We start from the raw sequence: 12122 nt of genomic DNA on the forward strand, positions 1-12122 counted from the left end.
CTTCCTGTTGGGTTTGAGTTCATAATATACACAAAATCCTTTTCTGCATCCCTAGTGCTAAATACTCAATGGGCACCATAGTTTCACTTAACGTGATGTGATGCTGTCCTGCTGGCAGGGGTCAGCTGAGGAGATGGAAGAGCTATCAGGGCTGCTTGCCTGCAGCAGCTCAGTGTCTGGCTGCTTTATCCATTCATGTTTTCCTAAATTCTGGTTCCCATCTGCATGTACTAGTTCATCTGGGATTCCAGCCTGGAGGAACACAACATCCGTTTTTACTTACTGGACTACAGCCCACAGTCCTCACCTGGTCAATTATCCTCTGACTACCTTCTGTGTGTCAGGATCTGTATATCACCAGTGTAGTCAGAGATGATTTGGTCATCCAGTTGGAGTTTACTTGACTTAAAAAATCATATAAAGATCAAAATCAACATGAAGCAACTTTAAACAATCAGAGAATACAAGAAAATGTGTGAGCTAGTCCAAACAAATACCCTCTGCCTTGACAGTAAAGAAGTGAATGTGTTCCACCTTGTGATAGCATCCTTTGACAAAAGCAAAAGTTAGCAAAGTTGTGTCAGAAACCAAAGGCTCTTATTAACTCTACATTTTGGTCATTGTAGTCATATTAATATTTTTTTCACAGTGGTAGACTCTTGGAAGGAGGGGACGTTGCCACTTTAATCCTGTTTTAAGGTATTTTTAAATCCTAGAGGGGTATTTCTCTATGCACACATGTAAAAACAGGTTTCTTTCCTTCCTTTGTTTCATTTAGTTCTGTTTTGATCTACAAAAGGCTCAGAACTCAGGGTCAGACTGGTACTTCCCTGGCAATACCTTTTTCTAAATTTTAATTTTTGATATATCACTCAGATAAAACTTCAAAGATGAAGTTGCATGGAAAAGTACACTGTTAACGTTTCATCTTTTTTTCCAAATGATATAAAAACATGCTGAGAATTATTTAATGCATCACATTTCAGAGATGGGTAGGAAGGGATTAAAGCACTTCAAGTAGTGAATGAGCCATAACTACATTCTCCACAGCTGTTCAGTGCACTCAGGATTGCAGTAATGATTTAGTCACTAAGACTGACAGGAGAGTTGGAATGAATCTCAGTGGTAATCTGTAGAGAATTACTGGAAAAGTACAGTCACAGTGTGGGTACCCAGCGAAGGTATAAGTGTGTTCTTTTCATCTAAATGGAAGGTAGTCCTGTTTTTTTACTGCGAAGAAAATGAGACATTTCAACTGGTAGGGAGTTGGGTTAGTAATATAATAATCTCCATTTATTTTTAAATTCTTTCTTTTCTATCTTTCCCTGCTTTCTGCTTCCTGCTTCCAAGAGAGTCTGAAGAAGAAATCTGGTTGATGTTAATTTCTCATTTAGAAATACTTTATTAAAATGCAAGTCACCTTTGACCACTTATTTCCCTCATCTTCTTGGGATCTTTCTCAGCTTAGTACCAAATTCTAATGTTGTTTATGCGTACATAGTTACTAAGAATAGCAAGGTTTGTTTACATTATTATGTAAGTTCTTAAACTATATCAAGAAATTGCAACTTCTTTTTTCCCGCCATTTTCCAATTTCATATTCCTCTCTCTCTTAGTGGAAGTGAGTATCCTGAGTACTGAGTCTTATCCTGGTCAAAATGTCAGGGAGGTTTTAGAGCTAATCATGTTATAGAGGGAGCAAGCAGGTTAATGACTTCTCCTGTGGTCCATAATCCATGATTGGAGCAAAGTTAAAGTATTATTTGCATGCAAGGAGATATAATGCTCTTAAGTGGTCTGTATAAGGGCTATGAATATAGCCATGCACATAATTTACCCTCATACTTAACCACTACCTATTAAAAGGGTGTATTCAGCTGCATATGCAAACTATAGCCCTTCAGTTTCCATATGTGAAGAGTGTGAGGAGCGTTATTCTTCAGTATTGAGCCCTGGTTGGGAAATTAATTCAAATAAAATTGTCTTGAATCTCCAGATATGAGGCACAATGATGACAGTTGGTCACATGGTTTTATATCCTGGAATTTTCATAAAAGGGAGGGTGGAACTTCCTTTCAAGAGATGGGAGAGAGGAAAAAAGAAAACAAACCAAAGGCACACCTGTAGTCAAATAATATACCAGCAAATATCTCTGCTTCCACCTGAAGTGAAGTACTTGTACCAGGTTTTGAAGAAAGACATCTATTAAAAGCCAAGAGAAAAGTGCAGTAATTTTCTAATTACTCCGTTGTAAGGAGTTGTCAGAATTATAGTGGCTAAACAAGCAGAGCAGCTTTGTAAAATGTTTCAATTGAAATGTTGAAGTGTTTCACACTGAAACAAGTATAAAATGAGAATCTGGAAAACATTTTTCTCTCCAACATTCCGCTGCTATATTTTAGCCTTTGCTTCCTGAAAATACTTGCTCACTCAAGTATTACCCACCTGAACCTGGGATAAAATTATTCTGTTCCCATAACAATTTTTTCCTTTTATGATGGTGATAGTGTAGAGTTAAAATGATTCTTGAGGTAGCAAGGATGGGGAGCAGAACAATGGGATGTATGGATTAAATTATGTGTTGGGGTCCCTTTTAGTTTGTTACTTTCTGATTCTACAAGTATGGCTTAAGAATTGTAACCTCTCCCAGTGTTAACTCTTATCAAACTAAGATTTTGAAATGTGTTGATATGCTATAAAATTATAGATTTGATAGAAGATTTCAATAATGTCTGAAGCATACTATGATTTTTTAAATTTAAGAGTATATATCTTTAAACATTCTAGTTATAGAACAGAATAAAAACATAAAATAAGAAGAATTGTTTAAGCAGGGTAAAAAAGCATAGCACCATGAACAGGAACTTTCCATTGCAGAATGATTTTCTCAGTCTTTAAACACATACATATGCAGTCATTTCTCTGAAAAACATGTAGTAGTTTTCAGAGACCACTTTGCATCCTGATACTTGTAAGCAATTCACTTGTAAGAGTGATTCAAGTGCCTCTCTGCCAGTTCTCTGTCTGGCACACATCCTGCTTTTATTGTTGCTGTGATTAGAAAGACCCACTATTATTAAATACCAGTTAAAACACTTGGTACAGTTTTCTGAGATACATTCACATATGAATGATGCTATTGGGAATTTGTTGTGCAACCCTCATTAGGCCTGCCAACCTTTTGTTCCTGTCTCTTGAGTGCAATCATAAAAATGCCCTTAACTTTTTTTTTTTAATGTACTCTTTTCCTCATGAACTCATTTTTGCTTTGTTCTTGGTGAGTCTCAGAAAACAAATGGTGTTTGTTAACCTTGGGTTTTTATCTTTATTGGTATCTTTAGAGATACCTTTAGGGAGAGTATAACATTTATGTCTTTTTGTTTTAAGCAATTGTTTTGGGTTTAATCATATTTTTACCATCTGCTACTACTCACTTAAGTAAGCAGATAAAAGAAGCAATTCACCCTTTCTTTCCACACCACTTTGTTAATGCCTGCTACTAGTGGAATGAGTAATTCTCTCACTTTCAAGGTGATCTATTTCATGATGGTGTGTTCTTATGCTGCAATTGTTGTATTGAGTGTTGTCCACTAGATGATTGAGCAGTATGATAAACATGCCACATTTGGTTGCCTTTCATCTTCTCTTTTTTGGGAGAATCTTATAGGTAGTAGAATTCTCCTTTGGATAAGCACTGGGAATCAGTCATGGTTTCACAACTGAGATTATTTTCCATAGTATTTTTGCTCTGTTTGTTGCATAAACTAGAAAGCATATTTTGAATGAGATAGGACTAAAGTAAGGGCTATCCAAGTTTAGGAAATCAGTTGAATACCACTCCAGAGAGTTGTTCCCAGAGATCTTAGGCAAGTCACTTAACTCAAACATTTCCCAGACAACTTTATGGATTGATGTGTTTAGTCTGTGTAGCCCCTTCACAGATGAATCTGGAATCAGGAACTGTGTAGGGAACACAGGAACGGCAACGTAATAGTAAGTACTGTCAGGTACATTAAGTTCAGTAACTGGAAGTGATGTAGAATTTTTGTTCTTTATTTCTGAGAAAATGTCATCTCTTATCTAAAAATGAGGCTTTCAAAATAAGTTAATTATACTTGTGAACTACTCACACCCTGGGCCAGTGAAGACTGTGGGAGAGCCAATGAATAGGCTGATAATTCCCGTTGGGAATGAGGTTTCAGCTTTATATAGTCAATGAGGCTTAGGGTTATTCATTGAACCTCTTGGACAAAACACAACATTGAACAGTTGATCATTAGGTGAACATTGTCCATCTTCTAAGCAGAACAAAGCCAAAACCTTTTGGGGAAAAAAATGTGAACATATTTCAAAAATAAAACTTCATAAAGGTGTCAAATTAAGGCCTGTAGGCATTTCATGTTTTTAAGGGCTTGATCTGCAACCTTAATGTTCTCTTAGTACTGTGTGTTTCTGTATTTAGCATACATACACAGATTTGTTCCAGTTTGACAGTCCTTCACATGTTGTTTAGTGTGTTTGATTAGCATAATCACTGTGTGATTATTTCTCACTATCCTTAGCGTATGCAAATTCTTGTCTTTTGACTGACAACCATTATTAGACAATCAGAGTATAAGGATTTGCATAATCTCTCTGTGGTTACAGTATTTGTGTGCAATAACACTGTGAATGCAAATCCTTTAGCTCTGACTAGTTTCTGTATATTCAAGCAGCTTGCCAGAAATACTGCTGCTTCTTCAGCATCTCATTTGCAAGTGGAAAAATCCACAAGAAAAAAAAATAGCAAAAAGAAGGGAAGAAATGTTAGAGTCACATCAGAAAGGTGACTAGACAACTGCTACAATTAAATAGCTCCTTTAGGAAAAAAAACCCCACTCTTACAGGATTTCAACAAAAGAATAAAAAGTTTATTTTGGGAATTCATTTTGAAGTCCTATTCTAGTTACCCGTTGCATTCTTTGGGAAGTGACAGCAATTTTCTTTTTAATAGACACCACTTTTTATAAGAAAAGTAATTATTCTGCAAATAATGCACATTATTGTAGTTGGTGCAGACATTTTATATTAACTATGTTATCTTTAACAAGGATGAGAAATATTTCTGTTTATGTACATGGAAAGTATCAAGTTAGTTCTTCCCTCTTTCATTGAAAAGAACAGAAATGGTAGACATTAAGAAAAGATGGGTAGTGCTAAGTTCAACTGTACATAATTATTTGCCATAATTACTAGGGCAATACTGAATAAATTAGCTGTAAAAGAATAAGCCATGCATGGTAGCACATCTAGAACATGTATTCTAACTGTTTGACATTGTTTTATTCGTACATGAAACCAAAATATTGCTGAACATCCATTTTTTGTGTGTAACTATGCTTACTAAGCTTTCCCCATCATTCCTTTTGAATTGTGTTCCTTAGTTAGTTTATAAGATTCTTATAAACAGATTAATGTGATTTTGGAAAAAAACAGCCCTGGAGTGCCAACTGTAACAATGGAACTTATTTCTTATGGAAATGTGGAATGTCAAATACACTTAGGATAAAATTTCTGAGCCGTTGTTGAACTGTTCTGTTCCTGACATGGTCACCAGGATATTAAGAATGTGTCAGGTAGGACTGACACTTGTGGAAGGCATCATGTTCTGCACGAAGATATTTTATTTTTTTTAATCTGTGTAGTTAATAAATATTTTTATGAGTGTTGGCATTGCTGTGCACACACAACAATGAACAGCAATGTGTGACACACAGTACTTCATGTTTTTCCTGGAAGTTTTAGACCTGTTGCTCATGCTTTGTGCTGCTTGGAAATGCAACTGCAGTAGAATCCAAGTATCTCTTGGAGAAGGACTAGCTCCCACTCAGCTGCACAGTGCCTGTGATGTGGGCAGTCTGTACAGCCAATGTAAATCTGAAAGTCCAGGAGTTCTCCAAAATGTCTAACTTTCTATGTAAGAAATAATATTACAATGTAGTGTAGCTAATATTGCTGCATCTCTACAATTGACCAGCATGATTGCAGAGGAAATGTCTGTGAATTCTTGATGCCACTGAGATCACAGAGGACCTGCTCAGTTTTCAATTCGAAATTGTCAAATTATGCTGTGAGAAAATTGCTGGCTCTAAGAGTCCTGAGCTATAAGTGACAGTGACTTTGCACCATTGACGAGCATTCTTATAGCTTAACCTTTTGTGTTTCTGTAAGTATGGCATAGTAATAATCAAGTAGGCAGTTTTGTGTTTGAACTGATTGGTGTTAAAACTGCATCTATCATGCAGTTTTAAAAATGGGTCAGGTTGAGCAAGAAGTTTAATGTGGAGGATGTGATATTTTGGGATTTTTGCTTGGTAATGGCAAAGATTGATACAGAATTTAAATTGTTTCCAATGCTCTTATTAGTTTCGCTGTTTGTTGAAACGTAAGAGAATTAATAAAAGGAGCCCTCACTGAGTTATCTTTATTTCTTATCAATATTACAACCCTAACACAGTGCAATGTTACAATCAAAATAACATTAAGGGAATTATATTATGATTGTGTATCATTATTATAATTATATGTATATAATTATATACATATGACGATGGTTTCTGGCCATTGGTCTGGATTTCTACAAACTTAAATATTTGTAAGTAAAAAATGAGGCCAAATAAGCACAATATTAATTGTATTATTATTATCAAATGTGTTAGGATCTGGATTTTAAGAGGTTCTGGGAGGTGGTGGTACCTGTGTCACTAAATTCACTTAGCTGTTCAAATAATGGAAGTCAATCTTTTGGTGGGTAATTTTTTTTTTTTTTAATTACTTCTAAAATGGTCTACAGCAATTTTTTCCTGACAGCTTCAGTGACCTGACATGTTTTTATGCTCATTTATTATACAACCATAGTGATATGAGTCAATATTTTTCAGTTAATTTCTTTGGTCTTGAGGTAAAAATACTTTCTTATTTGATTGCTTTAGGCCTGCCATATGCTCTGAACAGGCTCTAGGCATTCATATCCTTTGACCTGGATACCTTTATTTATAGACATTAGTGAATTTCAATTTACTGCAAAGCTTAATCATCTGAAATACTCATATCTTGCCTTTTGGTTTTGATACAAAATTAAAATATATGTCCCTTTGGTTTATATCCCTTTTGTGATTTGAGCCTTTGTGGATCAAACTTGCATGTTTTCCTTTGCTCTTTCTTTGTTGTTGTTTTTAACTCTGGCATATTCTTATGCCTCTGGGATAGGAAGTCACCGAAAAGAAACTAATAAAAATTATATATATTAAAAACTTCTTAAAGTTCAGGAAGACACTGAAATTTCTTGAAATTCGGTGTTTGAATTCCAGCTTCAGCATAAAACAGTTCTTCACACACATACACGCACACATGCATGTGCAAAAACACTTAGAAATTATTTATGGAAAATATGTAAGGTTTGCTTTCCAAAGGATCAGATTTCTCTGTGTTCTGCAGAGAAATATGCAGGATCTGCATTACACAGATATTGACAGAAAATTTAATGAGATGAAGACTTGGCTATAGAAAGCTTTCAAGGATAGCAACTACGGTGATTCTGGAAAAGTGTCCCAGGCAGGTAGGATAACAAGGGATCTCCTGGGTCAACTTCTTGGTGATTTTGTGGTAGGTGTTTCCTCCCGAAAAGTTCGTGCAACAGTCACTCCGTTCATCTTCAGTCCAAAAAATAAAGAGCATTTTCATGCTCCATAGTAAGCACAAGAACAAGGAATACAGCTAATATCATAGGTCTGGCAAGACTGAATTTAAAAAAAGCAAAAGCAAATTAAAGCGATAGGGCCAAAAGTAAGAATATGCAGTAAAGGGCCAAGTTCTACCATGCCCTTGGTTTAAGCTTGGTTTTTCCTAAAGTGTGATAAATTCATGAAGATTTTGGGAAGGAGGATACTTATTTGATTAAAGAACATAAATCATGTCATCTTGCCACAAATTTCAGCTTGAATGATTAAAACACAGACAATGTTTTTGGTGTGCATGTATTGAAACCAAAAATGAATCAAATTAGCTCACATAGTTATCTCCATTGCTCAATCTAATAGTTCTTCTGTGGTTTGCAGTAAACCTGTGCTGTTCCTAGACTGACCACATGGAAAGGTGTAACATATAGAAAATGCCTGGTGCTGGAGAGTAGAAAGACAAAAGGTGATGGACAAGTAAAACACAGTGCAGCTCTCAGAGCAAACTCTCTTTGTGTTGTAACTAACAGTGCAGATTTATTGTCAAGAGGATGTAAAGGGACATCTTGCCAGCCTTGATCTTCTGCACAGCTTTGACCTCTGAACGACAATCTTTCATGTGAATTGCAAACTTCTCTGTCCTTCTCTATAAATGAGAGTAAATTAAATGAGTTTTGTCTAAGAAATAAAATTCAGAATTGTAAAATAGCACTAGTAATGAGTAAAAAGCAAATTTTATCACAGTTCATCATAATAACCTTTATTTTGAAAGTGCCTACAACTTACATAAGTTTAAATAAAATTTAAATATGCAATTAGTAATGTTCAGTAAGCCTCGAAGTGCTTGGAGATGCTTTAAAGCATCTCACCACTTGCTGATTATCTTGGCTATATGATGTTATTTCCCTCTTCATATTTCCCTGCAATTCTTGCTCTCTATTTTCTGCAATCAGCTAGCTCTATTCCTCTGACTCGCAGCAGGTCTCCTCTCTGTCTTCCAGTATCTGTGAGATCTGAGTCTTTATCATGCTGCACCTAAGTATCCTGTTGCCTCTCAGATTTCCTGCATAAAACTTGTGGAGGCTTATCTGACGCTTTCGGATGTTTATTTGGAATTTATGTATTGGTGATGTTTCCCTAATGAAATCTCCAGGGAGAAATAATAATGTTAAATACTCCTCAAGCATTCTGTCCCAACTTTATTAGAATCTGCTGCTAAGTTTTTGAATTTAACTGTGCTTTGCAGTATAAAAGAACAATTCTCCCATCCTTGGAATGTTCAAGGCCATGTTAGATGTGGCTTTGAGCAACCTGGTCTAGTGGAATGTATCCCTGCCCGTGGCAGGGCATTGGAAATAAATGATCTATGAGATGCTTTCCAACACAAACAATTCTATGATTCTATGAACTGGCAGAGAAGGGATTATTATTTTGAAGCAGTTTTCTTAATTAATTTGAAAACTATCCAGAACACTTCTTCGTTTAGAGCTACAAATACAAATCATCCTATTCACAGTAATGCCATGTAGTTGTATATCTATAAGTCTACTTGTTTAAAAACTCAAAGGGAAGGGTGCCAATGGGTTTCTGTATCAGCAGATAAACAAGAGAAAATCTGTGGTCTTATTAGGAAAGAAACCACTCATTTTTTCCCTGACAACAAATTAAAATTAAGTATAACACAGAGCAACTCTTCTACACATTCATGGTTTTTTTAATTCTAAAAAATTTTTTATCTCATTCTCTATATGAAAGTATCAGTTGCCTCAGAATCCAACCTTATTTGGAGCTAGAATACTCTGAAGATGGGTAAATCCAGTTAAAAAAATTAATTAGTCTTTCCATCTTGTGAACCATGGTGGTACCTTTTGTTTAACCCTTAGAGCACTCCTTTGTTGGCTTTTTCAAGTTGCTGTGAGATAATGGTCACTTGTGCAATAGTGGGAAAGATTAAAATGGGAACACTGACGGCCATTATCTCACATTATCTGACAAGTGCCCTAACTTGAGGAAGTGAACAAAGAAGCTCTCTAAAGAATCTCACAACTGTGGTTAATGTGAAGCCAAACAGTCACCCTGGATCCACAATTTCTTGTTACCCTGTGCTGACTTATCCATAAACCTGAACTTCAGGCTTGCCCAATTGCTTTAGACCTGCAGTGGCAAAAGGAACAGAATTTCTCCAATTTCTCCACAGAATTAATATCAGTTAAGACCTTGTCATGCTTTAGTGTTAAAAATAGCAAGATACAAGTCTATTGATTCTGCTGGCATAGGAATTCACCTCTCAGTGGAGCGGTCAAAAAAAGAAGAGCTGTTATGATTTATTTACTTTCCGATGAAGTGGTGTCCTCTTTGGTCTATATAATAGTATTTTTGGATTGTGGGCTTTTTCAAGATCATGTTACTCAGTAAAATGAGTGCTTCTGGAGCATGGTTTGATCACTGCAGAAAGTCCTATTCAACTTGCTGTCATCTTTCAGACCGTGATATACTCTGCCCTTAGTCATCAGTGTTAATTTGGGGTTATGTTACAGTGGCATCCCTCATTTCTAGGTTGGATTGCTGTTCTTCTATGCTGGTCAGTGCACAAATGTATGAAGTGTTGAAGACCTCATACATCAAACTGAAGAAGATGCTCGAACTGAGAATTTTTTCCAGACCATTCTGCCATTATATACAACTCTGCTGTCTTCCTTGTTTTCTTTGGGGGTTTGTGTGTGTTTGTGTGTTTAATTTTTTTTTTTTTAACCAATCTTATTTTATTTTCAATAGGAATTAAAGACCTATTTCATATTTGACACTGAACAGCTGTCAGGTGATGCAAAAATTCTGTAGTGATCTGTTCTGGATTCACTGCAATAGACGCCATGACTGTCTACCGTTACAGCTTTCATGAATAATTGATTACTCTAAGGAGAAGCTCTGATTCTTTATTTATCTAATAACCCTTTGCCAACAGACTAGAAAATAGTGAATCATGAAGACATGAACATGGAGAAAGATGGGGACTTTTTCATGACATACACAGATTATGCTGTGTGAATACTGGTTATCAGAATTAGTCAAAAGAAGTGATTTTTTAAAACAATTTAAAGATAAAAAATATAAGTGGCTTAACCAAGTTGCTGCAAATCCATTGCCAGTTTTTTAAAGTATCTTTCAAATGATTTTTGTGGGAAAAAAAAATAGTGAAATAAGAAGCATTTTGTTCTATGAATTTGGGGAGGGTAATTTCAATCCTCCAAGTAAAAAAGAAGTCCCTCGAGTAGTTTTTTGTGAAGTTCTCTGCCAAAATGGTGCATGTTTTTTAATTGACACCTTGACTTGCAGACACTATCAGATCAGTGTTCTGGTAGAAGTTAGCACAGAATAATCCTTTTCATAAAAATCCAAATTCATCCTTAGAGCAGAGGTTATTCAAAATAATTTCCTTCAAATAATTGTGAAGATCATCTTTGGAGGATTTTTATCTTTCTTAAATTATGTAGATGTTGTTTCAAGGAAGAGATTAATTTATTGGTTCTTGGGTTATTATGATTATTATTATTTGATAATACTGAGGCATTGTGTGCTATTCTGAAATTATATGTACATAATATTCTTTCACATTTTCATTAATCCTTTTTTTAGTAATTTTATTTAAAATATTCTTGTCTTATTTGTTGAGATAGCTTTTTTCTGATATAAAAATCATAAAATGATGTTTGGAGAGGTAAACCTGTTCAGCATTTACAGCTAATACCTTTCTTCAGTAAAGGGAGATTTGTGGATATGAAATTGCACTAAAGATATATGTGTCAAGAAAGCTGATGACAGTTTTCCTTGTTTCTTTCTGTATAACCTCTTTGTATAACTGCATGAAGGAGAAATACTCATTTTCAAAGAAAAATAGTAGTTTTCTGTAGATCATGGTATGGCATGATGTAGAATCTGTTTTGAGATTTTAGATAACATAGCACACAGTGGAAGAGCAAAAGCTTTTTATTTTTCTTCTTCTCTCTTCACAGATGGACCCAATTCAAAAAGCTGTAATAAATCATACATTTGGAGTTCCTCTTCCTCATCGAAGAAAGCAAATCATATCATGCAACATTTGCCAGCTGAGATTCAATTCTGATGTAAGTCAATCATTTTGTATCAGATTAGAAATGTGTACTTATCTTCTAGGACATGCCATAATTTTTAGAAATTGAACCTAAATGAAACTTTGTGATTTCAGTTTTTTGCTCATCAGATGTAGGATGTTTCAAATAAACACAATGGCTTGGCAGTGTTTATACACCCAGCCAGATTTTCCCTGCCGATATATCCCTGTCAGCTCATCAACTTCAGTTGTGCTGCACTGATTGTAAATAGGGAAAATTGACTGATCCATTACTATTAATAATGCTGGTATATTTGCTG

General features: G+C 35.3%; 1 protein-coding gene across 7 annotated transcripts in view; it reads left to right on the forward strand.

Annotated features, from left to right (window-relative positions):
• Nucleotides 1-12122, forward strand: part of ZNF385D (zinc finger protein 385D) — a 413504-nt gene that overhangs the window by 309824 nt on the left and 91558 nt on the right. For 6 of the 7 annotated variants that reach the window (XM_066194563.1, XM_066194578.1, XM_066194594.1 and 3 more), the window contains one exon: nucleotides 11726-11836. In XM_066194563.1, coding sequence (XP_066050660.1) covers nucleotides 11726-11836 — 111 coding nt within the window. The remainder of the gene's footprint in view (nucleotides 1-11725; nucleotides 11837-12122) is intronic. The other variant, XM_066194570.1, reaches the window with a different exon arrangement.

The sequence above is a fragment of the Chamaea fasciata genome, unplaced genomic scaffold (genome assembly GCF_029207755.1).
Source record: "Chamaea fasciata isolate MVZ Bird 193981 ecotype frontalis unplaced genomic scaffold, bChaFas1.0.hap1 SCAF_1, whole genome shotgun sequence".
NCBI lineage: Eukaryota > Metazoa > Chordata > Aves > Passeriformes > Sylviidae > Chamaea > Chamaea fasciata.